General features: G+C 40.1%; 6 protein-coding genes and 1 long non-coding RNA gene across 7 annotated transcripts in view; 5 read left to right on the forward strand and 2 right to left on the reverse strand.

Annotated features, from left to right (window-relative positions):
* The first annotated feature begins 685 nt into the window (after positions 1-685).
* LOC116718925 (retinal cone rhodopsin-sensitive cGMP 3',5'-cyclic phosphodiesterase subunit gamma-like) lies at positions 686-1,790 on the forward strand. The gene is made up of 4 exons (XM_032561228.1): positions 686-797; positions 1,265-1,471; positions 1,551-1,588; positions 1,665-1,790. The coding sequence occupies exons 2-4, from the start codon at positions 1,356-1,358 to the stop codon at positions 1,739-1,741; spliced, it is 231 nt and encodes a 76-aa protein (XP_032417119.1). The 5' UTR covers positions 686-797; positions 1,265-1,355; the 3' UTR covers positions 1,742-1,790.
* On the reverse strand, positions 1,656-4,215 carry LOC116718926 (uncharacterized). Its single transcript, XR_004339022.1, has 3 exons — positions 4,102-4,215; positions 3,818-3,920; positions 1,656-1,776 (listed from the first exon to the last, which is right to left on the reverse strand). It is a non-coding gene; the product is annotated as an uncharacterized LOC116718926 (long non-coding RNA).
* Positions 4,216-4,326: 111 nt separating this feature from the next.
* LOC116718924 (retinal cone rhodopsin-sensitive cGMP 3',5'-cyclic phosphodiesterase subunit gamma-like) lies at positions 4,327-5,364 on the forward strand. The gene is made up of 4 exons (XM_032561227.1): positions 4,327-4,477; positions 4,631-4,745; positions 4,821-4,858; positions 4,936-5,364. Coding segments are annotated over exons 1-4 (231 nt in total). The 5' UTR covers positions 4,327-4,476; the 3' UTR covers positions 5,013-5,364.
* On the reverse strand, positions 5,227-8,351 carry LOC116718922 (guanylyl cyclase-activating protein 2-like). Its single transcript, XM_032561224.1, has 4 exons — positions 7,833-8,351; positions 7,605-7,754; positions 6,797-6,893; positions 5,227-6,010 (listed from the first exon to the last, which is right to left on the reverse strand). The coding sequence occupies exons 1-4, from the start codon at positions 8,025-8,027 to the stop codon at positions 5,889-5,891; spliced, it is 564 nt and encodes a 187-aa protein (XP_032417115.1). The 5' UTR covers positions 8,028-8,351; the 3' UTR covers positions 5,227-5,888.
* A 2,111-nt stretch (positions 8,352-10,462) lies between these two features.
* Positions 10,463-10,967, forward strand: LOC116718653 (guanylyl cyclase-activating protein 2-like). The gene is made up of 3 exons (XM_032560824.1): positions 10,463-10,663; positions 10,738-10,887; positions 10,938-10,967. Exons 1-3 carry the CDS (start codon positions 10,463-10,465, stop codon positions 10,965-10,967), a joined length of 381 nt encoding a protein of 126 aa, XP_032416715.1.
* Positions 10,968-11,431: 464 nt separating this feature from the next.
* Positions 11,432-11,921, forward strand: LOC116718923 (guanylyl cyclase-activating protein 2-like). The gene is made up of 2 exons (XM_032561225.1): positions 11,432-11,559; positions 11,653-11,921. Exons 1-2 carry the CDS (start codon positions 11,445-11,447, stop codon positions 11,772-11,774), a joined length of 237 nt encoding a protein of 78 aa, XP_032417116.1. The 5' UTR covers positions 11,432-11,444; the 3' UTR covers positions 11,775-11,921.
* A 2,477-nt stretch (positions 11,922-14,398) lies between these two features.
* Positions 14,399-25,214, forward strand: part of LOC116718921 (golgin subfamily B member 1-like) — a 32,759-nt gene continuing 21,943 nt past the window's right edge. Inside the window, 14 exon segments of the mRNA XM_032561223.1 lie at positions 14,399-14,545; positions 17,356-17,414; positions 18,328-18,501; positions 18,778-18,915; positions 19,334-19,450; positions 19,553-19,708; positions 19,789-19,968; positions 20,043-20,165; positions 20,235-20,348; positions 21,397-21,703; positions 21,794-21,909; positions 22,444-22,561; positions 22,636-22,727; positions 22,803-22,963. Of these exon segments, the coding sequence (XP_032417114.1) occupies positions 17,370-17,414; positions 18,328-18,501; positions 18,778-18,915; positions 19,334-19,450; positions 19,553-19,708; positions 19,789-19,968; positions 20,043-20,165; positions 20,235-20,348; positions 21,397-21,703; positions 21,794-21,909; positions 22,444-22,561; positions 22,636-22,727; positions 22,803-22,963 (1,841 nt within the window). The 5' untranslated portion in view covers positions 14,399-14,545; positions 17,356-17,369.

Raw genomic sequence — 25,214 nt, forward strand, 5'->3', positions numbered from 1 at the left:
GGTGACCTTTTGACTTGCAGACATCAGCGTCTGTGTGGGACGGATCTAAAACCTGAGACATGACTTTATGTCCTGATTCTTTAACCAAACCTGATGTCTGGACCTGGAACAGGTCTCCAGATCTCTTTTAGCCCATAAGGTTTGTTCTGAGGTCCGATCTTTGACCCAGTCTCTCAGCGTCTGTAATCTGCAGCCCGTTGATCTAAACGCCTCCTTTCTGAATCCAATTGTGCCAAATTGGATCCGATTAGTTTGGAGAGAGAACAGACCAGTGAGCAAGACTTTCACAATTTAGTTTCTCCAAATCAGATTGTCCACTTATCCTCCAACAGGAACTGGTGAGATCTTCTCATCTGACGGGGAACAGGGCCCACAGCATCACAGGTCCTCCACCGTACTTAACAGTAAACATCAAGTGCTTCTTTGTCATATTCATCCATTGTTTCCCCTAGAATACTTGAAGCTGAAAAATTCAATCCAAACAGATGTCTATTTCCTAGATTCCTGTAGTAAACAGCTTTTTTCCCTTTATTTATGCCAGTTATGAAACCTCAACAGCTGTGATACAAGCTAATATTAGTAAAATCCAGCTTGTTCTCCAGTTGTTGTGCGTTATGGAGGCTTAGTCATAAGCCGGCAGCCTAAATCGGCTCTGGGAGAGGCGGTCGGTCCATGGAGACGCATAAAGACGCTGCTGAGGCGAAAAACCAGGAGAAAAGAGAGACTGTGAGAAGAAAGAAGACTCCTTCTTTGTCTCACAGCTGCTTTTCATTTCAGTGGCTAACCAACAGAAACAGGTAGGAGGATTTTTATTATATCAAATTTAAAAGTTTGTCATGTGTCACCATTTTTTTATTTCAACTGAAAGAGTGAATATATGAACTATTTAGAGTCAACACTGAATGTAAAGAGGGAGGGAGAAACTAAATATTCTGCAACAAAATATTGTCAAACTAACATAAGGATGGTAAAAAAATGAATAAAAATATAGAAAAACTTATTTAAAGCTGCAGTTTCTTCAGTTGGAAGACTGTTTATCTATATGTACAAATTATATTCACAGCTCATAAATTACAATGTTTTAAATGCACTTTAGAGTAATCAGTATTTATCTCAGCGTTTGCTCTCCTTCCAATCAAACCTTTTGGTCTTTTCTACTATAATTTATCTAAAATAATATAAAAACATGCAATTAATAATGTAGTTTTGTCCAAATGAAGCTATTAAATATATTTAAACTCATCTCCTACAATTACATCAACAGATGCATTCATGGCATGTGAAACAGGACAGTAAGGTCGTCTCCAGTGTGGTTGATGGTTTGAATCCGGTCTCTCTGTGATGCAGTCAGTAGGATGAACTCCACAGCAGCAGCAGCAGCAGCTGGAGGCACCAAGTCGACTCCACCAGAGCTGGAGCAGAAGGAGAGCCGGCAGTTCAAGAGCAAAGCTCCCAAACGAGGACAGAAAGGGTGAGATGACCTTTCACCTCAGACAGGAAGTTAATGAACAGCAGCAGAGTGAGAAACGTTTCTGTCTCCCTGAAAACAGAGTCAACAGCCACGACCCAGCCATGCAAGGTCTGGATGGTGAGTTTACTGGAGGTTTCCCAGTGGGTGTGATGTTTCTGTGAAACATTTAACTGGTTTTGTTGGTTTGTTGCAGACGCTGCAGTGGTTTGTCCCTGGGAGGAATACGGAGACGTGGAGCTGAGCGAACTGGCCCAGTTTGGAACCGTTTAGCCCTGAGGAAGACTTCCTGCTGTTCCCCCTTCATCCTGAGGATGAGGAGCAGAAACATCACAGATCTACAAGCATAATAATAAAACATGAAGATGCATTCATGGACTTACATATGAACAGAAATGTTTATGATCATCTGTTTACTCCTCAGAGCCTTACAAGTTCCTGATAGTTGATGCAGCTGCTTCCAATAAAAATATAATATATAATATAATATTATAATCTGTCTGTTTTCAGCGCATTATTAAAATCTGTTGAATATATTGTACCATGTAATAAAATAGAGAAACTAACTCTGCATTTAATTTTCTCAATCATTCTGCTGTGTTTCACACAAAACCATTAATATTTCTCCAAGTTTGTAATTTTAAATAAAATTATTTTAGTCCTTGAGTTTTGTTTCTTTTAGGATTATTATTACATTCAGGGAATTCACTGATCTCAATAATCATCCAGTCACTGAGTTTGAATATCACTGACTCTGTTTGTGTTTCTTCCTAACATAATGTTTTTTAAAAGGAGAGATAAAGTCAGAAATTTGGGGTCTTTTTTTCAGTAAAGGTAAAAAATTCCTCCTCCCAATTCATTTCAGGAAAGTTAAGAGAAATTAAAAAATATTTTTATGAAAATCAAACATTTTCTCATTCTTTAACATGGAAGTTATATTTTCAGTCAGGAGTTACAAAAAGGAAGAAGGAACAAAGTATGTAAGGGTTTGGATCAAGCTCCCAGTTTTCTGATTTTATTTGATAAATGGAAATGTTGCATCGGTTCAGTAAAGATGAGCTGCAGGAGCCTGAAGGTAAAGTTTGATCAGAGCAAATTTTAAGGCTAATCTCAGAGAAACGGTGGTGGATTAACTGAGATTCAACCAGACTCAGATTTATCCCAAACAGTCCTGATGAAAAGCGTCTCAGATGACAGGAGTTCATCAGATTACTGACAAAAAGCATCATGTCTGCTGGTATGATTTTAACTGGCCATGTGGGAATTAAGGAATGATCTTGTCTTTACCTGAAAACAAACAGATTTCTCTTTAATCTCTGCAAACAGAATGACTATGTTCACTGTTGTTCTGACTGAACGTAGCATGTTAGCTTCCTTAGGCGTTCTCTCTACCTTCTACTGATTATTGCATCACTAGTCATCACTAATCATCATCTGACTAGTAATGATTATTGCATCACTAGTCAGACCTTAAAGAATAAATAAACCCCCAAACAACTTGCTTTGCAGATAAACTCTATAAATGGTTCTTTAAGTTGCTATTTCTATGTTTCTGTACAAATTGTGACGTTTTTATGTAAATGTGTTTAATATTTGGCCTAAAACCATCTCAGTACTGCAGTACTGCCCTCTGTGGGTTGACAGGTGGCTACTGCAGTTCATTTCTCCTATTAAAGCCCAGCTGTTGGTGTCTACATGACATCCCCACGTTTGGGTTTGAAACCATCTGACTGTAGCAGACTTGTGCATTATGCACAACTGTATAAAATGTAAATATGATCCCTGACTAATTTTCAATATAATTCACCACTTTGTACTCAAGAACCATGTCTGTGTCTCATTAAGCTCATCTTCTTACATCAGCATCGATGCTATAAATTGTGGCGAGTTAATCAGGAGATTCTTGGTAATGTTGCCATTTTTTGCAAATATTTCTAAAGAATTTTAGTTGCTGTTTTATTTTAGCAGCAGTTGTTTTTGAGATGCTGACATTTTTAAAATTGTTTTCTAATTTAAAGTCAAAAATACTTTAAAGATTTAGTACTGTTTATTTTATTCGTGCACACATTTAATCATATTAGAAATATTGCATCACTCTGTGTGTGTGATGCTGTTTCTAAGCACCAGTAAAGCTGAACAGGTGATTTAGTTCAGGTGTCGGAAAGAGGATTCGGTAACACTCGCTCATTTGAAACAATCTATGAAGATGTTACCCCCCCCCCCCCCCCCCACACACACACCCACACACACACACACACACCCACACACGCACACACACCCACACACACACACACACACACAAGTGTGTATCTGCAGATGCTGTTGAAAGGTTGAGGCTGATTCACCCACCTGCAGATTTGGACATGATCCTTGTTATGCAACGTTTATCTGTGTGACTCATCCTGTTGTCCCGGAGCAGACGAGCCGTTCAGCCACGTCTCTGTCAGCAGCGCTTTATTTTAATCAATTAAAATGGAGAACAATTACGAGGTAAAACACCGGAAAATAAATATTTCTAATTAGTGCTTAAAGGCCTTTTAGAATCTAAATCAGAATGACTTTCACAGAACAGAAAACCATGAAAACACTCAGTTTAGAGACCAGTTAAGCTAACAGAGAGGAAGTCAGAGTACCTGGAGAGAAACCCAGTGATCACAGGGAGAACTCCATGCAGAAAGACCTCAGACTGGGCAGCAGTGTTCCCAACTGGCCTCCATGTTTCCCATGAAAGACAAAAATCCTAATTTTATTTCTCTTTGAGTCTCTACATTTCATAAACAAAGAGTCCCAACAAGCCGCTGTGGGTATCTTGAATTAATGAGGCTTAGTCATAAGTCTTAATCGGCCTGAGCGCTGAGGGGAAGCTGATCCCTGCAGGGTATAAAAGCAGACAGAAGGACGAGGAGAACCGAGACAGAGACCGCAAGAAGAAAGAAGAATCCTTCTTTGTCTTGCAGCTGCTTCTTATCTGGTCTGGAGAGAAAAACATCTCTAACATCTGGAAAACAAGTAAGCCCATTCACTTTTCAATGTTTATAGTCAGTATCATATTTACTTACATTCTCTGTTCTTTCACATTATACAGCAGAATTTAACCAACTTCTTCTAATGTGCCATAGATTCCTGTTTACTTATGAAATGTTTCGTTTTTCTGATGCACAGTGGAGAACATGAATGCATCATCAGTACCTGAGGCCGGTAAGCCCAGTCCAGCTGAGCTCAAGCAGAAGGACAGCAGACAGTTTAAGAGCAAAGCTCCCAAACCTGGACAGAAAAGGTGAGGAGAGTCTTCCCAGCACTCATCTTTCAGGGTTTTCTTCTCTTTCTAATCCAGTTTTTATTTCTCCACCAGCTTTGACAGCGCTCTGCCGGGGATGGAGGGGCTGGACGGTGAGTCTGAGGGCCAAATTCAGCCTGGATCCTGGTGGTGTTGAGCTGTTCCCTCATGCTGCTCTGTTTCCCTGCAGATGCTGCAGTGATCTGCCCCTGGGAGGAGTTTGGTGACGTAGAGCTGAGTGATCTGGCTCAGTTTGGAACCGCCTAGATCCCAGTCAGAGCTGGAAAAGCATCCAGGAGGAGAAGAACGGACTCTAGGCTGCAGGAGTCGTTTCACTGACCGACCGCAGCAGTTGAGCAATTGTTTGTTTTTTATTCATTTTTATTTATTTTTCAGCCAAACCGCAAGTTCAGAAACTCATCTCACTCAATCATGTGATCGTACGATTTGATTTTAATTGATGACATAAAATTTTACCAGATTGTGTTGAAATTACTTTATTCTACTTTGAAATCAAATCTTCACCCATGATTATCGTGTTATAATAATAATGGATCCAAAGCTTTGCAAATGTCTGTGTAAACATGCAAATTTGTACAATAAATCAGTTTTTTTCAGTCAACTAAGTTTGTTCATCTGGTCTTGATGAGTAAAGAAAGAGAAACGAGTGAAGAGCAGCGTCTATCAGATGTCAGAATTAAAATGAAGAAGGTTTCTGTTCATGAATACTTTACTTGTCGGGGTTTTGGGTTTTTTACTGCACCATCCTCCTTCACATCAGGATTGAATAGTTCCTGCACATTCGCAGCTTCTAGGATGCAACATGTTGAAAAGGTTTCAGTTTTAACCACAGAGGAATTTAAAAAGTGTTAAAATGACTCTTCAAAATATTCATGACTTCAGTGAATCCCTATGAAGATCTAAAAATAACAGCAAATATCCAAACAGAGCAAATCTACTGAGAATGAAACCTGATAAATGTGGATATTTAGCAGTTAATTTGTCTGTATCTGATGACAGAAATCACTCGCCGTCTATCGGACCGGCCCAGCAGAACTTCTGCTACATTAAGAGGTCCAGCTCCAAACTGAAAGGGGTTCAGAACCGCAGGGTTCATGAAGACGCTGCTCTCACTGCAAGGCATCATGGGAGCTTCCTGCAGTTTTGGGTCACCCAGCCGGGGGTGTTGACGTCCAGATTGAGGAGGTCCATGAGCCACTGGTCCTTTTTGGCCCCCTCCATGAACTCAGTCAGGGTTATCTCACCTGAGAGGACAGAGACCGAAAAGACTTAAAGTTTGTCTTCATTTTTACAAAAGAACGAGTCACAACAAGCTGGTTTTAACTCATAAAGAAAAAAATCTAATAATAATGTCTTCCTTGAATCTGTCTGGGTGATCAAACACAATCTGCAGCATCAGTTTAATAATGTTGGTACATAAAAAATAGGACATCATCAAACAGGAGTTATCAAGATAATTTGTCTCATTTATAGATTCATTACACATGGAGTGAAATATTTATAGTCTTTATTTCTTGTTATTTAGATGATTCTGGACCACAGAGAATGAAAACCTAATATTTTATGTGTCAGAAAAGTAGAATATTGTGGAAAAGGTTACAGCACATTGATAGAAAGCTGAGTGGAAGGAAAAAGTGCATCAGCAACAGATAACTGGAGCCTTGAGAAGTTTGTCAAGCAAAATCCATTCAGGAATCTCACAAAGAGCAGGACTGAGGCTGGAGATTAAATCAAGCAAAAAGAGCCCAGACCAAACAGAGAGGATGTACAGAAATAAACATTCAGAGTCTGAAATTTCTGATTAAATTTAATTTTATTGATCTGATGTAATATTTAAATTTTCAGAGACTCTGAATTCTTTCTAAGCCAGAATCATTAACATTACAAGCAATGAAGGCCTGAATATTTCCATCTATGTCTATGAATCTATACAATCTATGAGTTTCCTTTTCTAAAAGAAATGGTAAAAAATCTGTCATTTTTTCACCATGTTCTAATTTTTGGAGCTGCGCCTGAATTTGTTCTCCTACCATCATTGTTGTTGTCAACGAGATCAAAGATCCGATCACAGATCTGGGACGGAGTCAGTCCGACCTCGCTCTTCTGAAGTTTGATTTTATGAAGAATCTGTCAGAAAAATGTCAGAATCCAGGAATTTTAACTCAACTTTCACAAATGAACAATTTTCATTAAAAGCAAAACTGAAGGATCTGAGCATCAAAATGAATGTAGGATAGTAGAAAGTAGTGTAATAAATGTACAAATAAAAGTAATGAGTAAAATTTGATTCAAATAAATTAGGACTGGATGGAAAGAGAGGATTCGCTGCTGCTGAAGGAAAAGCTAAAAGAGAAGAAGAACATCTAAAAACCATCCAGTTCGCTTCGTCCAGAGGGTCCGAACTCTGCTTTACCCAACCGCTAACGTTTATCAAATGGACCAGTTCAACAATATGAAGCTAACTGGAAAAAGCTTCATTACATCAGAAACCAGCCTATTGAGTAGCAGAGTTTCCCTTCATAATCCAGATTAGGTGGTCTGCACTTCCTGACCCCTCCGCCATGCCCAGGACACCTGAGCTGTTGAACCACCTGATCTCAAGGTTAAAGGTACTTAGGATCACAACTGCTCAACACTTTTTCCGTCAATGGAGCCACATGACATGACCTTAGCCTCTTGCCCTAATCCCAGATTACCGGAGCACTAAAGTCCACCTTTAGGAGATTCCTACTGTAGAGAAACTTGTTAATACTTCACAGTTTGACTCGTCATCGTTGTATCTCTGCTCCCATCAGACGTTTCTGTCAATAACTTTTGGATAAAGCAGGTTTTCCTCACCCTTATGAGGAGCTTCACCTCGTTCCGGTCCAGCTTTCCGTTCCCATCCCGGTCGTACATCTTGAAGGACCATTTGAGACGATCTTCCAGATTTCCTCTTAAGATCAAGTTAAGGGCGGCGACGTACTCTATGAAGTCCAGCGTGTTGTCCTGTGGATTAACCAGGCAGAGTTACACAAACCACACCATGGACCTGATTTCTGGCAGGCAGAGTTAACAATCCTTCACCTGGTTTGTGTCGAAGGAGCGGAAGATCGTCTCGAGGAAGAGGGAGTCCTCCGGCGAGCTGCTCTGGACGCCGAAGATCTTCTTGAACTCGTGTAGATGCAGGGCGCCGCTGGGACATTCCCTCAGGAAAATGAGGCACATCCCCTGAATCTGAGCCACATCCTCCTCATCGCTGCTGCTTTGTTCTTGTCTCATGGCTGCAAGCTGCTTGGGTCAAAACGATTCCTGAAGATTTGACAATAATCAGGAGGTTCTGGCCGTCTGTCCGTTGCGAAGGCTCTGACTGACTCATGTAAAGAGATCGGCACCACTGGCCCGTTTCTCCTGGGAGGCATGCTTCCCAGGCATTAAGCTCATTAGCTTGTTAAACTCTTGCATAAAATCCAACCTCTTGAAATAAATCTACTGTTACCTCATTTGACTCGCAAATACACACATTTAGTAAAAAGTGATTTTTCATCATGAGGTTTGAAACTAATTGTTTATCCATTTTTTTTGACCCAATGCAGATGTTTACTTTACAAATATCTCACCAACATTTCAGCCACACTTCTCAGACTTTTCATCACTTTCACACTCAGAGGAGGTCAAATAAAACCAAGGGAGGTTTCAGCAACCAGCGGCTTTCTTTGACTTGTCTGGAGATAAAAATGACTGAAACTGAAATCTTTTAAATAATTTGTTTATGATATTTATTTTTTCTGTTTTGCTACAAATGTTTAGTAAACTCTGCAAGCCGACGCCAGTGTTGGCCAGGGTTCACCTGTAAAAGAGATATTTTTTTTTATCTCAAAGGGATTTTCCTGGTGAAATAAAGGTTAATAAATAATATAATATCATCAACCAGTCAGTTTTGATGGGGTAGAAATCAGTCTGCTGCCCTCTGCTGACGTTTTTCTGTAATGCTGAGAAAAACGTCAAGTCAAATCTACTTCCAGGCCCCAAATAAATGAATAAATAAATATTATTATTTTGTGTTCTTTTATATACTCAGCTTGGAATATTTTATTCCATTGACTGTGATATAGGAAGTGATGCAATTGTGTAAATATTTGAAAAGCTAAAGTTTTGGTGCTCACAGCTGATTTAATCACTTTTAATTAAAAATATTTAAATTTCTTGATCTGGAAGTGTTGATTGTGGATTTAATACAAAATGTTAAAATCTTTCATACACTGTATCTTAGTCTGACAACCTTCTGCAAAACAAACACTGACTTTGGAAAAAAATACAATAAGTCTTATAAAAGATGATACAAATCACCTCAAGTTCCTGTTGCATCATTTTATTAATTAAAACATGTTTTTCTTCTCACCTCAACACTAAAAGCTCTTCTGATTTCTTACCAACTTCCAGATTGGAAAATTTCGGTGTCTCTTTAAATCTAACGAGGCTGTCAGTGTGAGGATATGAAGGTGAATAAAACTTTAAGTTACAGATTCATGTTGTGCTTCAGCTAAAAATGAACAAATGAATGCTGATTCCTGCAGTGAGGATGAGGGACTTTGACTGGACCGGGGAACCAAAGGTTAACCAGATCAGCAGGTTAAAGATAACCTGCAGGGACAAGTTTCCTGTTTTTACTACAACTTATAAACCTGATATTCCAACTGATCTTCAAAACAGAGGAAGCTTTTAAAATGAGGAGAATTCATTAAAAAGACACACTGATGATTTTTCTCACCGCTTGACATTAAATCAGACCAAACTTTTTCAGCTTCGGACCATTTTTATTGAAAATCAGAGAGATTTTCAATAAAAATGTTATAAAGTGTTCTTCATATTCAGATTTTTACATTAGAAAATCTTAAATGATGAAACGTCTGAAAGGAAACCCAAAGTCACTCTAACAAATACCCAGGAAATGACTCCACATCTCTTCATTTAGATCAGAAATACTAAGAGATACTTTTTGCCTTTTGGTTCTGCTTTTATTGATTGTGGGATTTGATTATTGATAATAAAATCAGGCTGAAAAACAAGCGAGGACATCTGGTGGGTGGAACAGGGAAGTGCGGGAAGAATGGAAAAGAAAACATCTCAACTGGAGATAAATACACCTGATCAAGTCTCTGTGTATATTAGAAACATTATGGGATATTTTAAGCTTCTCAGTCAGTTAAACTAATATTGATTTACAATTCAGCAATCAAACAACAAAGGTGTTAAACTTAAATCTGAACATAAAGACACTGATAATGCAGCTCGTTCAGAAGCTGTTTATATCTTTGCGGCTCCAATCACAGAACTGTTTTCTGTTCTCCTGCCAGGTCAGCCTGGGTAAACCGCCTCCTCACACGCTTCATCGGATCAACACATCGACAAACACTCGCTTACGCTCTGGTGGATTCAGCCTTTTAATCTCTGCTACTCTCCACAGTCAAACACTCTGCAGATTAGTTCCCCAACTTTATTTCACTGCATGGTGGAGAAGGAGCAGTAAGGAAATATTCCAGAAGTCTTTCCTTAGAGGTTGGGATTTGTTTGGGATATAACTGGATCTGTTCAGCAGGTGTTCCTGAAGTAGGAGAACCAGTTCTGGAAAGGTCCGAGCAGACCGATGGGATCCTGATGTTCCTGCTCCGTAACCTGACACCCAAGGGGATTCCTGCTGCCTCCTGCCTGAAGTCATGGGTCAGGTCCAGGCCACCACCGATACAGAAGTGACTCTGCAGAACATTCAGGAACTGTACCGGAAATTCACCGATGAATGTCCGAGTGGAAACCTGCACCTGCATGAATTCAAGAAAATCTTTGGCGTCAGCAGCAAATCATCAGAGGAGGAGGTGGCTTTCATTGAACTTGTCTTTAAATCCTTTGATACCAATAAGGTAATGTGTGTTTTGGTGTGGAAAAAGGGTTAGGATTCAGTGATCCACAGAGCATCTCTCCTGGTTCTGTTTAGGACGGTAAGTTGGACTTCATGGAGTACGTGGCAGCCGTGAACCTCGTTCTTCGTGGAAAACTCATCGACAAACTGAAGTGGTCTTTTAAAATTTACGACAACGATGGGAACGGCTACCTGACCAATCAGGAAGTGAGGCGTATTATCAAAGTGAGTCTTCAGTTCCAGGTTTTTAAAAAGTCTTATTGTTTCATGAAAAGCATTTGGAGCAGCTGGAAAGTTTAACATGAACCTGGTTGAGCTTTAAAGTAAACTATTGTGAACCCTGGAGTATTTTAAGCAGCACAGAGAAGCTGTTTACTCCAGATAATCCTCCTCACTTTACAACCTGCAGGCTGTGAAACATGGTAGTAAATACTGTCATAAATATCTCTTATAAATGTTTGAAAATGTGGTTATGAGGTTAAATAACTTCTGTTTTTTATTTGTTGTTTACACTTTGACTTCAGAGCCGTTGGCATTTTGCTTTTTGGAGACAAATTGTTGCAAAGCCGCCATCTTAACATCTCAAACTATGACCACAAAAAAACTGTGCAACTTTTGGCAGAAACCAATTAAGAAATATTAGCAGGGAAGCAGGGACCATCTCTGCATCTCCATCACCTTTTAGAGAAATCATAGAATAAATTAATTTGTAGAAATGAATGAACATTTTCACAATTTTGGTCCAAAATCATGGAAATGTTTGCTAAAATATTGACATAATCATGTTTCTTTTTCTCCAGATCATCACCAAAATTAAATGGCATAATGATTCGAATGTGGAAACTGTCGACTACATCTGCGACAGGATATTTGAGCTGACGGACAAAAACAAAGACAGTAGGTGAAAACATGGAGGAAGATGCTCTGTTTGAAATGAACAGTATCGTTTCCTTTCAGTGTGAACTCTTAAACTTTGTGTTGTGTCTGTAGGTCAGATATCTCTGGAGGAGTTTATTGAGGGAGCAGAGAAGGATCCGTGGCTCATGGAGCAGCTCCGACTGGACTTAGCGCCTAAAACCTGGTTCATTAAAACCCAGCAGAAGAAGAACTGAGTCCTCCAGACTGCAGGAATAGTCAGCCTTACCATCATAAGAACAACAGACACACTGGACTAAACCTCAGCGGCCAGCCTTAATGTTCAGGTTCTGTTTTTCTGGGAAAAGGTTTTTCCCATTTTCCTTCAAAATAATCCATATTTGCCAACAGAACTTAGCATTTCAGCAGGTTGGCGCGACCTGATAGAGGATCTTCAGCCGTTACTCTGGGAAAGTGGATTCTGTCTGCTGAGCCGTTGCTCTGCAGAGCTGGACAAACGTTTTGGATCGACACATTTTCATTTTTCAAGCAGAAGCTTTTTGATCTTCGCTCGGTCTCATTTAAAGCTTATTCCACTCCTCTCACTGTTTGAACTTTTGCTTCAACTTTTGGAAATTTCCAAGTTTGGATTAATCCAACAATTTGTCTGTAACTGATAACTACAGGCTTAACAACACCTTTTACACTGTTGTGACCTCATATTTTAAAAAGTCTAAACAACCTTCCTCCAACATGGAAGGTTGATGTTTTTATTGTACAACTTTCTGAACCACATTTTGTCTCTTTTGCTGAACAGAAAACCCATACGAACACCAGAACCAGGAGTCTGTAGAACCCAAACTACAAGCTCTTAGGTTTGGCAGCTCAACTTTATTTTATTTAAGGATATTTTGGTTTTATTCACTTTCAGATGCACACATACTTTTCTGCAAACAGATAAATCAACATTAAAAAAAATCAGAAATATTATAAAATATACTTTCTGAGGTCAATGACCAAACTGGACTCTGAAAACGTGTAGATTTTATTTCTGAAAAGATGATTATTCTTTCATCTGTCATCAATTTAAATGGAAATATGAGTAGAAAATAACTGTAGATATGCTTTAGATGGTTTTCACTTTGGTCTGTAACTGTTTTTCACTCTGTGCCTGTTTTAAACAAATGATCACAACATGTTTTTTACCTGAAATGTTGCAAAGCTTCATTTAGAAAAATCTACAATAAAACTGGGGAGCAATTTGAGTCATTTTTAGCTGCTCAAACTCTTCATTAGACTCCACTTTTACTGAAAAATAAATGAAACATTTGGAAAAATTACTAGTTTGATTCTCTTTATACTTGACTTGTCATCATTTATGGTTTTAATGGGTTTTTTCAGATTCCTGTCAGCGTAACAGGTTGATGTGTTAGTTTCTGCGTTTACAGGAATCAGACTGCAGATCCAAACGATCCTCCAGTCGCTTCATGCAGACCTTATGGGGGCTTTTACTCTATTGAATTAGACGGACTATTCTTAGCCTGTAAGGCTCCTTAACCGCCAGAATTATATCTGCTGCCTTCACACAGACGTCTTTTTACTTCCACGCTTATTTTTAAGATTAGGAGGAGAGATTAGAAGGCCAAGAAATCAGGCTGAGACAGGTTTCATAGAGTGATGGAGCTGTGAGTGTTTCTGGAACATCAACTGCAATCAGAAACTCGATCCAGAATAATCCACTCACTGATCTACCAACCAAACGGAGCTTCAAATGTGGAGAAGAAAGACTACATTTACCCCAAAAGATAGTTTCACTCTAACGGTGCAGAAAAGCAAATAGTGTTTAATGATCTACATGGAAAAGAAGTTAAAAGCAAAGATATAAAAGTGTTGCAACCATAACTGCTTCATTTCAAAGGGAATAAATCCTGGAGAAAAAGTGAAAACAGGTTCCTCAGTTTGATCGCAGGTCCAACAGGAATCTGTTGGTAACTACAAGTAAATGAGTCTGAGGAATTAGTAAAACCATTTTCAAAAGATGATCTGCAAGAAGAGTTATTGTATTATAAGCAAACAATGCATTGTCTTTATAACTGGGAGCTGCTGATTCAAATGTTCAGATAATACCTGAACTATGACCCCAAATGAAAAGGGATGGACGGAGACCAGAGAGCAGAGGGAGAAGGAGGAAGTTCAAACCATCCTTTCCATCAATCATAATGGGTAAGGATCATATCACCTACCCAAACGTCTCTCAGCAGGACAGGGTGACCATCTCATTTCCCCCAGTTTTATAAATCAAAACTGCCTCTGACACTGCAAGGCAACCAGACTCACCATGGTGCAGGACTGGATGCTGAGGAAGGAAAATACATTATGAGTTCATTTGATATCTATTTTTTTCTCCCTCGCCTTTAAAGATCCAAGAGGAATCGCTGATTCATTTTGTTTTTTGTACAATAAAATGTGAACAAATCTACTTACGTTTGAATTTTTAAAAGTAAGAAAAACAAGGAGGCATGTTTTAAATAGTTAATAAAATAATAGTAATCCACTTTCTCATTGTGTACTCACATGAAAAGGAAGCAATTTCAAAATCTTTTTTGAATCTTCTTAGGTTGGAAGCAAAACCGGAAATGATATCCATGTAGTTCTCCTGGAAAATATTCCTTCTTTGATTCATATTTTACGTTAAGAACAAAAAAAAATTAGCAGGAAAAACAAATGACAACAGAACAGAAGACTTTATTCCTTACCTGCATTCCTGTGATATACATTTTAGATCCATGCGAATGTAATTTATTGGAAATATCTCTTTTTGTAGCTGCTGATGGAAAAAGAGTGGAAAGGTTTTTTTCTTCCTGTTCGAATTGCGCATGCGCAGACGTTTCTCAGTCTGTTGACAAATGTGTCCAAGACCTCTGTCCCGTTGAAGATCTGTACTCTAAATGTAATAAAATGTAACTTTGCTGGACTCTTCTGGACCAGGTGTTGACTCGGGTGGGTTCTTCATGAACTTGTGAGCGCGGTAAGCTTTCAAACGGAACAACCTGCGTGTTTTATGACCCGACGGGGAGCCGAGAGGCGTTTAAATGGTTAGCTAAGAAGTTAGCTCCAAGCTACTGGACGGTGTGTGGCCTTAGCCTGGTTTAAAGCAGCGTTTTAATCTGCTGACATGTCTGTGCCTGTTGCTGAAGCCTTAAGGTGTATCTACGGCGTCTGTATTGTGTTCATGAAATGTAATATATGGATTTGGAAGTAAGAAAATAACAGCAGTTCATAATCTGATCAGGAATGTTTTTAATTGGCTCCTGCTCTGCTGGATTTGGGCTGGTTTTAACTGTTGCTCCTCATAAACTCGGAGATTAGCCCAGTTTAATGTGTCAGAGCTGCACCAGTTTGTAAACTGCTGTGGTTTTGCGTGACAGAACCAGTCTGACCGGATTTTTATCTGCACTCTGACTCTGGCTGGACAGCCAACAGGCTCAATGAATGAGGCAGATCATGTGTTGAACAGGCCTCGGGTCCTGACAGGTTGGCTTGTTTCTGCTTCTATAGGAATGTTGTGTTTCTATAAATCACTGGAATAGTTGGAAAGATTCACCAGACAGTTTATATCCTACATAAACTGGTTAAAAAGAGAAAAGAGCCTTAGGAGGAACGTTAATGTTAAGATATTACACATTACCATCAGCTGTAACAGATATTCAATGTCCTGTTTATTTATTTTTATTTAATTTCTCAGCTGCTGTGCTTTTAATTTTTTAAAATGGTGTTGATCAGTATATTTTCACATTTTCTCATTGTGTTTTTCTATTTACTGGCTGCTTTTACACTTATTTAAATTCCCATATTAGAACTAATATTGTTAATATAATTGTTTTATTGCGTGCTACGCTGGTTTCTGGGACATATCAATTGGTCAGGAATTAAATATCCATATATATTCATATATTTTCATATTATACTCATAGACAGAACTTGTATTTCAACCATTTAGCCATAAAATCATTTAAGCACTGCTTTTTAAATTATTTAGATTTTTTCTTTGATTATTGAAACTAGTTTTTAGAAAATCTTGGCTGGATGATTTCAGCTGCGGTTTCTTCCTGTTTTCTGTTTTTCTGTGCTTCCTTCAGTCACTAGATGATAATTATTTCCACCCTGCAGAGGAGCAGAAAACTTCCCTGCCAGAACCAGACGTTGACATGTTGCTGGTCTGGGCTGCAAACAGCAACGTTTTTATTGAACAGAACCAGTTAGAACCAATTCAAATGAGTTCCAGCAAAGGACCGTTTGTTTTTGATTATATAGCAAATAATTTAGCTGCTTTTTATCTGCTTGGCCAAATGAAAGAATAGAATATTTTCACAGGGACTTGTAAAATAAACTAGATATTTTTAATCTAAATAAAGTTTTTCCTTATGTTTAAAAGCCAGACAGCAGGTATATTGGATATATTTTGTTTCATATCTGAGATTTTTGTCATTCTCCCAGCAGCTGGTTAAACATCCTGCAGGAGTTTTTCTTCTGTCCAGCGGTGAAAGGCGTGGCTCCTGTCCCAGCGATCACATGACCTCTGACCTCAGAGCGTTTCTGCTGAGGTCAGAGGTCATCTGATTCCCTCACATGGTGATGATGAATATTTAAACATGAGAGTCTTTGTTAGCTGGCTCTGGTGTTTCAGGCCCCATCCAGAGAACCGTTTGGATCCTGTCACAGAAGCAAAGTTATATGGACTGTATGATGCAAATATAACTATAATATTTGACATGGATTAAATTTCTTGCACAAGTTCAAACCAGACACTGTGCATGATGCTGCCACCACTGTTGGTTCAACTGCAAAGAGAAACGACCGGCTGGTTGTTGGTTCTAAAGTTTAAAAATAAATTCTAGGTTCTTTAGGATAAAGTTTTGACTTTCATGAACGTGATGAGCGGCAGGAAGCTTTAGGCCTCTTAGGGAAGTAAATGGAAAACTGGAAACTGCATCAGAGAAGGAAGTTAATGATCAAACTGTTCCTCCAGAACCACAGATGGAAAATAATTGTTAAATGGATTCATGACCCTGCACTGGTCCCATGTGAACCACATGTTTGGTGTTGGAAAAAATAATAATTTGACAGGCTCTTTGTTAATTTTCTCAAAATTCATAATAATCAGCATCAGTAGGATGTTTTAGACAGGAGGATTAATGACAGAAATAACATCAGAATCAGATTAATTCATTCATAACTCTATCTCTAACACATCCAGATAACCCAGAGGGAATAATAACTAGTGATGCACCAATCTGAATTTTCTCCCTGATTTCTGATTTTCTTTGAGATTTTTATCAAGTTTATCTGATTCTGATTACAAATTGTAATAATGAAAACACATAAAACAAAAAGAAATGAAATGTTTTAAACACAACATAAAATGGACCAATTACAAGATAATCTCCATTTAAGTGTCCATCCCTGACCTTTATTAATGTATTAAATAGAGCATGCTGTTGGTTTGAGTTATTATAGACCAAATGAGTTGAGTTTAGAAAATTATGTGTTTGTTTTATGTGAGAACAGATCACTAAACTACGCCGCTGCTGAGGATTTATGAAGGACTCAAACCATCAAAGATAATTTAAACTGGGTAGAAAAACATTGAATGTTTCTTTATTTGAGCTGCGGGACGTTAATCTGATTTGACTGGTCCGTGTTTCTCCTAGAAATACCTGAACAGCAGCCTTTTGTTGGAATGTGAAAGAGAAAGCTGACTTCTTGTGTCTCTCTCTGTGTGGGTGTGTGTGTGTGGGCGTGTGGGTGGGTGTGTGTGTGTGTCTCTGTGTATTCCAGGGCTCTAATCAACCATGCTGAAATGGTTTTCTGGGGAAGAGGGAGAGCCCGGCTCCTCTGTAAGTCCTGAATTTGCATCATTTAAAAACAAACTAAATGATCTAAAAGAGCAAAAAGAAACATTTTTGAAATAAAATATCATTCAGTTAGAGGTTTGGTTCAGCTGTCCTGCAGATTTTAGATGCATTTCTGCTCCAGATGGTGAATTCCCTCCTCAGCTCCAGTCTTTCAGCTCAGACTTGGAGCAGTGATGCATCGCTGCAGGATGGTAGCTCTCCAGTTATGGAGCAATAAAATGATCCCATACTTTTAATCTGCTGCATTTTTACAACCAGCTTTCACCAGCAGTGATAACTTTTGAAGCTCCAGGTATTTCTGACTTCATAACTGCAGGTTTATCTGTGTTAATGTTGAGCTTCATGTCCAGATTAACAGGAATCAGTCAAACTGCTGACCTTGGTGCGTTTCACTGAGCTACAACTTCCTGTTTGAATCCCACTGAACTGTTTTCAGTATGAAGGCAGTCATTCATAATATTGTTCAGTTGTTATCTAAGATGAGAAAAGGCATATTGAAATGCTGTATTTACTTTATTCAGAGCAGCATTTAGAAATAATTGTAAAATTTTTGTATTTAATCAGTTAGTTTATTTCTGTGCTTCAATGTAAAGTAGAAAGTTTGCTGCATGTCTCTCACTCTCTCAACATCTGCCATAAATCCTCTGGAAACTTCAGTATTTATATTTGTAAAGTTGTTTGAAAAGGATGAAAAATTAAAGTTTAAGTCTGGAAATCTGAATTGAAAACTGAAGGAGCTGTTTAAGTAGAAACCTGTCAGTTATTCTGATTATTTTCACTGCATTTCTATTATAAATCATAAAAAAGAATCAATAAGTTCTTAGTAATATGCTTTGGCTACATAAAGTTTTATCCAGAAACAGATTGATCTGTGGTTTTCATCGTTCCTCCTCAGGGCGCCGGCTCCCCTCGCGGCGCTGCAGCCGCTGCAGGTTCTGTTGGCGCTGCAGAACTTCCTGTGGAGGAAATGGCGGAGCGGCTGATCCAGACGGAGCAGCTCGTCTCCCAACTGAAGGAGCTGATCCGGGAAAAAGACGCAACGCTTCGCTCCAAAGACGACCAGCTCAAGGTGAGGGCGGCTCCCTGCCAGGCTCCGCCCACTCTGAATGGCTCCGCCTACAACCTGGAACTGGATCTGGTTAACCTTTAACCCCTGGAGGCAAAGTCCAGCATTCACTGAGAGACGGGATGTGAGACAAGAACTCAGTGAATGTTTGACCTGAACGCCAAAACAAAGGCAGAAATAAACAGAACCATATTAATCAGTATTGATTATCCTCCATAATTAATGCAGCTTCAGTTGCTCTGACCAAACCGAAGGTGATTTGTGGGCTTTGTGCCTCAGGGGGAGAAGGAGGCGTGTGAGGCCAAGCTGTCTAAGCTCCGCCTCCAGAACAAGGCCAAGGTGACGTCTCTGACATCACAGCTGGAGGAGCTGAAGAAACGGCAGGGAGAATCTGGAACGCCGACTCACAGCAAGAAGGTCTGAGGAAAGACAGGATCTCCACTAACAAATGAACTCTACAGATTTAAGTTACTTTCTTTGCTATTTTCATTGTATTATTATTATTTTTTTAGATTTTATTATTTAGTTTCTTGTTTTACTTTAAAATATGTCATAGATGTTATTCTGCTACATATTCTAATATATTTTACTTTGCTTTGCTTCTAATAAATTACATTTTTTTATTTTCGTTAAATTTTATTTTAGTTTTAGTTTTTATTGAGTGATCTTATTTTGTTTTTGTATGGTAGGATATTTAATTTTTTCAGTTTTGTTTTACTGAATCATTTAATCTCCAGTTGTTTCTTTTTTACTTCTTCTTTGGTTTTATTTTCCAGTTTTATTTACATGATGATGATGATGATGATGGCGGCTGAATGAGCTGTTTGCCCCTCAGGGTTCTTCAGAGGGAGGAGGAGAGCAGGCCAGTCGGGGGAAGATCGTCCTGCTGAAGAAGAAGGTGGAGGAACTGGAGCAGCAGCTTTCTCTGAAAGAGGGAGAACTGGAGAACAAGGTGGATAATATTCACTGTGCAAATGAACTCAGTTATTTCTGTCTACAGTTATTCTGTTTGGGAGACGTCTTGGTAGATGTTATTGTTCCTGAATGATTCCAGAGGAAGGAGCTGGAGGTTCAGCAGCAGCGAGGAGAGGAGATGGACGCCATGCTGACAGAGAGGGACAGGAGGCTGGCAGAAAAGGAGGCGTACATCGTCCACCTGCAGACGGGACTGGCCGGAGATCACCCTGTAGCTGCTGCACCTCAGCAGAAGGTGAAGCTCTTCTAACATCCAACCCCTGCTTCTCTGATGGAGGAAGCATCCACATGTTTTAACTCCTGTCTTCTTCTCAGGTGCTGGAGGTCGGCGGAGAGATGCAGGAGCTGCAGCTGCTGGTGCAGAGCCTGACCAAGAAGGTAGAGGAGTCAGAGGAGCGTTACAGTCTGCTACTGGAGCAGACGGACAGCCTGAAGGAGCTGCTGGCCTCAGAGAAGGAGCAGTACAGCCAGAAGGAGAGCATGTTCAAGCAGAACGTAGGTTTCCACACGGCAGCTCACGGCAGCTTATTTCAGCAGAGGCAGAAATAACGCCGCCATCTTGTTTTCAGATCCAGACGTTTAAAGACATCATCATTCAGAAAGATAATCAGCTGATGGAGATCAACCAGATGCACGAACAGGAGCTGTTCAGGCTGGCGGCCAAATCAGACGCCAGCGCCGACCTGGAGCAGGTACTGCACCGCCGCTCACCGTCCAATGAAACGCTTAGAAACTCCTTCTAACTTCCTGTTTTCCCCCAGCTGCTGAAGGCTCTGAAGCAGAAGCTGCATGAGAAGGAAGAGGTTCTGAACGGGAAGACGCAGGTCATCGACGTGCTGCAGGGAGAGGTGGACGGCAGGGACCAGCAGATCAAGGTCAGCAGGTCCTTTCTCTACCGTCAAACCAAACCAATTAACAGGAAAAATCGAGTTTGTGACCCTCTGGTTACCTTAAGGGAAATGGCATCAATAAATGTGTACCCCGTAAATTTCTTCTTACACTTTCATAAATGTAAGAATCTGTAATGTACCTGCTTCATCATCGATATCGTCCCATTTCTGTCTTTTTTTAATGTGTCGACCTCAAAAGTTTTGACACTCCTTACAAATAAAAATCAGACTAATGTATCATGAATGTTTATTAATCCCTCAGTCCAGTGCAAACACACGATGTCGCTCCAGACAGATTGATATAGACTGATAACTGGACTCATCCTGAACACACGGTGGTGGCAGCATGATGCTGTGGGGACAGGAAGGCTGGTCAGAGCTGATGGTTCCCCCTCCATCATCCACCCTGAACACACAGCTGGAGATGATATGGGATGGCTTAGATCCAAGCAGATCCATGTGTTAGAATGGCCTAGTCAAAGTACAAAATAAATCTGTGGCAAGACTTGACAACTGTTTAGAGACATTTAAAAGAAGATTGAGAAAAATTTTCAAAGCCCAACAGACCAGCAGCTGCACCTGTAGGGACAGGAGCTCAAAGTGTTCACTGAGAAGGGCTGAATGCTTTTCACATTTTTATGTATTTATTTAATATATTTACTTTTATTTCATCTTTATTTTTTATATTTTTATATATTTTACATGTTTTTATTTTATGCATTTTTTTATTTTAGCATATTCATTTTTATTTTACTTGTATATACTGTATATTCATTTAATTTTGAAATTTTATTTATTATTTTAATTAAAAAATATTTAATTTACCTTTTTTTCATTAGTAATTTAAAAAAAAAAATCATTTTCCTTCCACATCAGAATCTTTTTATACTTTTTTCTGCTTCTTGCTCATCAAATCCTGATAAAATAAATCTTTGGTTTCTTGTTACAAAGTGAATAAATGTAGAAAGGTTCCCGCGGTCTGAATACTTTGGCTCCTGTTGTCACGTTGTGTCGGTTCTGTCTGACCCGACAGGAGCTGACGGAGCGACTCCAGCGGCTGCAGGTGGAGCGGGAGAGCCTGGAGTCCAAGATGGAGGCGGAGAAGCACGTGATGCGAGCGCAGCTGCGGGACCTGATGGAGAAGCACCAGGTGGAGCTGCAGCGGCTGAGCGCGCAGCATCAGGACCAGATGGAGCGACTGCAGACGGAGCTGCTGGGGCAGCTGGAGGAGCGCCACACAGCCTCGCCCGCAGTGGCGCCACCTGTCTGCCAGGAGGCCTCAGGAACCGGGAACCTGCCGACGGATCCGGCCTCCGTCCAGAGGATGGCGGAGCTGGAAGGTTGGAGTTAATTTTACTGGTGACATGTGGAACATTTCTGGTTGGTTTCATGGTTTCTGATAATTTAATTCGTTTTCTGTTTTCTTTCAGCTCAAGCAAAGCAAAAAACGGTAGAGGCCAGCAGGTCAGAGGCCAAGTTCCTGAAAATGAAAGCTTGGTCCAAGTCTCGGATCCGACAGCTGGAAGAGGAGCTGAAGAAAAGCCAGGTGAGTTTTAACGTCCAGATCCAAACGCTTCCTCTGCAACAGCTGCAGTGAAACTCATTTCAATGAGGCGATTTCAAGGTTTGGAAAGTGTTTTAATTTCTGTTCAGCTGAGCAATAAAGTGCAATCCAAAAGTGATTAAAGCCTAAAGTTGGGAAATATTATTTACAGTTGAAACCAGATATTTCAAACGCCTAATAAAAGACACAGGCACATTTTTCTCACTAACTGTTCTCAGACCAGGCAGGTGTGTGAGACATTTCAGGACAGAAAATATTGTTACATTTTAGTTAGTTTGTCTTGTCCCTGGTGTAGAATGTAACTATCACAAGACATTATTAATACTAATAAACTATATAATAGTGAATTGAAGATTTCATTTGATTTGTTTTCATTTCCAAAGTTTGGAGAAGGAAAAGCTGCAAACTTGCCTTTAAACTACTTGAAACTTGATAAAATGTTTCTGTGGATAAATATGTGAACCCTGTAAAACGGAGCGGATGGAAGTAAAACGTCTGTTTTCTGCTTCCTGTAAGGCTGGCGCTGCTCCTCCGGACCTGACGGCGCTCCGGGGTCGGATCACGGCTCTGGAGGAGGAGAGGGAGGAAAACCAGTGGAAGGTGGATCAATACGAGGAGCTGAAAGCGAAGAGCGGTAAGGAAACCGAACCCGGTGATTTTCCTCCGACTGGAGGCCGCGGCCGTGAACGTCTGGCCGTTTCCTGTCAGAAATGCTGGAGGCGAAGCTGGTGGTGTACGAGGAGCAGCAGAGGACGCTGCAGGCCGAGCTGGAGCAGTTCACCAAGAGGGCGGCCTCCCAGGTCAGCACCGCTTCCCCCCGCCTTCACCCGCCGCGTCCCGACCCGCTCCTCACCTGGTCTACCCTCTGTCTGCAGGCCAGCGAGTCTGGCAGCGCCGACGACACCCAGAGCAAGGTGCTGGAGTGGCAGGAGATGGTGGCGGAGGCGGCGAGCGCCCGGGGCCGCGTCCGGGAGGAACGGGAGGAGAGGGCGGCCATGGCGCTGCGGATCAGCCACATGGAGGAGGAGCGAGAGGGTGAGACAGCAGCTGCAGGATAGGAACCAGAACCGGATCCTTCTGCTCATCCGCTCACCTCATGCACACCTAATCTGCTCCGCCGTCCTTCATAACACAGCAACTCTCATGTTTTTATTTTAGTCTCATTAAAGCCAGATTCACCTCTATAAAGCATATGTCTAACTAAATCTGGCCCGCCAAAGCTTTTTATGTTCTTATTTATTTGACCTTTATTTTTATCCTGGTAAAATGGATAAAAATCCATTTTAATTGAGAAGTTAATCAACTAAAAACCTCTCTGATAAGGACTCCTCTTTGTCAGGGAGTCCTGGCCAAGAGGCAGCAACAAATACAACACAAAAAAAACACAGACACCAAACTACGTCAATCAGTCTCTCCAGGTTTTTGCAAAAATTTATGCAAAAAATCAGCTGATTCTTTTTATCTCGGTAATACATACTTGTGAGATTTTTGCAAATCTTTATTTTTTTTTTGCCAAAAATGCCTTAAAACTTTGTGTTTAGAGCTGAAACGGTTAATAAGATTCAATGTGATTAATTGATTACAGAAATAATTGTCTAATTTAGTCATCAATTAATTATCTCGAATACACAGATTCTAAAAAATAGCAAAAAAACTAAACAAAGAAATGGCATTTAATATATGTACATATATTAATATTTAATTTATGTAAAGAAAACCTTTTACTGTAAATGTTTTCCATCCAGAGATCCTCCAGTTTGAGCTTCAACTGGTTCAAGTTTTGTAAGAAAATATGAAGCACCTTTTGCTATTGTTGTATTTTAGACAATATAATATTTATTTTCTTATTTTAATAAAGGAATTGTTTATTTTCCTCTTTTAGTGTATTCCCAATATTGAGTAAAAAATTCTGCAGAATGTGGCAATTTCTTTATCTGATTAATCGTCCGAATAACTGATAGAATCGATTCCTTAAATATTTGGTAGTTGCAGCTCTAAATGGGTTTAAGTGACGCTAACTCCCACCTGTAGGTGGCAGTATTTCTTGGTCCCTCAGTCTAAATTACATTTCTAAATTAGCACCACAAAACTTGTGATTTGCCAAAAATCACAAAAACAATCGTGAAATCCTGGATGGACTGATCAGTGTGAAAAGATGTTAAATATGGTTTCATTTTAAGAAGTACTTAATGAAGACACATCTATTTATTAATATTTTAACAGTTTAATAATGGGTTTTATCAAAACGTCTGGCCCTTTAAGGACATTCATGACCTTAATTTGACCCAAAATGAAGATGAGTTTGACGCCTGCAGGTTCAGTCCAGCTGCAGCCATCGTGTCTCAATGAGCCCAGAGTCTGTGGAGTTTTTTTGTGTTTCTTTCCCCTGTTGTCTGACTGAACATCACTTTCTGTTTCTTTATTTCCCCTGTCCTCGCCGTCATCATGTGGGAGATCTGAGTTAGCGTGCGCTGCCTCCCGTCTCGCGGACCGCCTCCCTCTCCGGCCCCCTGCTCCGGGGATGGGAGCAGCCACTCAGAACCGTTTCCCATCAGTTTTGTGCATGCAGGCTCCTCCACCTCCAGCGCAGCTCCTGCTCCCTGCACTGCCTGCGGCTCCTCTCAGCTTTACAGGGTTGAGCTTCAGCCAGTGCAGAGACGGGCGGCGCTGTAGAGTCTGTCGTTTAGTTTCCTCTGTTTTTACACCTTTTCCCCTCTCTTCTTGTCCTCTGTGCCAGTTTTTCTGTTGGTCTGGAGTCTAATGGTTGCGCTGCAGCAGTGGTGTCCTGGTCTCAGCTTCAGCTCAGTGTTTGGGAAGATTTGCACTAACTGAGGAGTAAAATGCTTCAGGCGGAGATCCTTCGCTCTCATCCTTACTAACAGGCAGATTGGTGTTTAATTGATGCATTATCAGTTACTGAGGACCAAATATTGTCTGATATAAAAGTAATTAAGAGTAAGAGGCCACTGGTTTTAAACTTACTGCATCATTGGGGTGTGTGTTCTGTTCTAACATGCAGACTATGCCTTGAAAAACTTTCTCTGATATTTTTTACACTTCAGATACTGTATTTAATGTATCTTATTGTTAATCTGTGTGACAGACCAACACAAAACGTAACACAAATACATTATTTCCACCTCTTTTACATTTAAAAATCAGAAATGTCATGTAATTGTATTCTGGCTCCTTTACTCTGATAACTTTCAAGAAAATCTGTGCAACCATCAGAAATTATTGAAAGATCTACGCAGAACCAAACAGAATGAGATCCCAAACTTATTCTC

This window comes from Xiphophorus hellerii, chromosome 4, assembly GCF_003331165.1.
Source record: "Xiphophorus hellerii strain 12219 chromosome 4, Xiphophorus_hellerii-4.1, whole genome shotgun sequence".
NCBI classification, from domain to species: domain Eukaryota; kingdom Metazoa; phylum Chordata; class Actinopteri; order Cyprinodontiformes; family Poeciliidae; genus Xiphophorus; species Xiphophorus hellerii.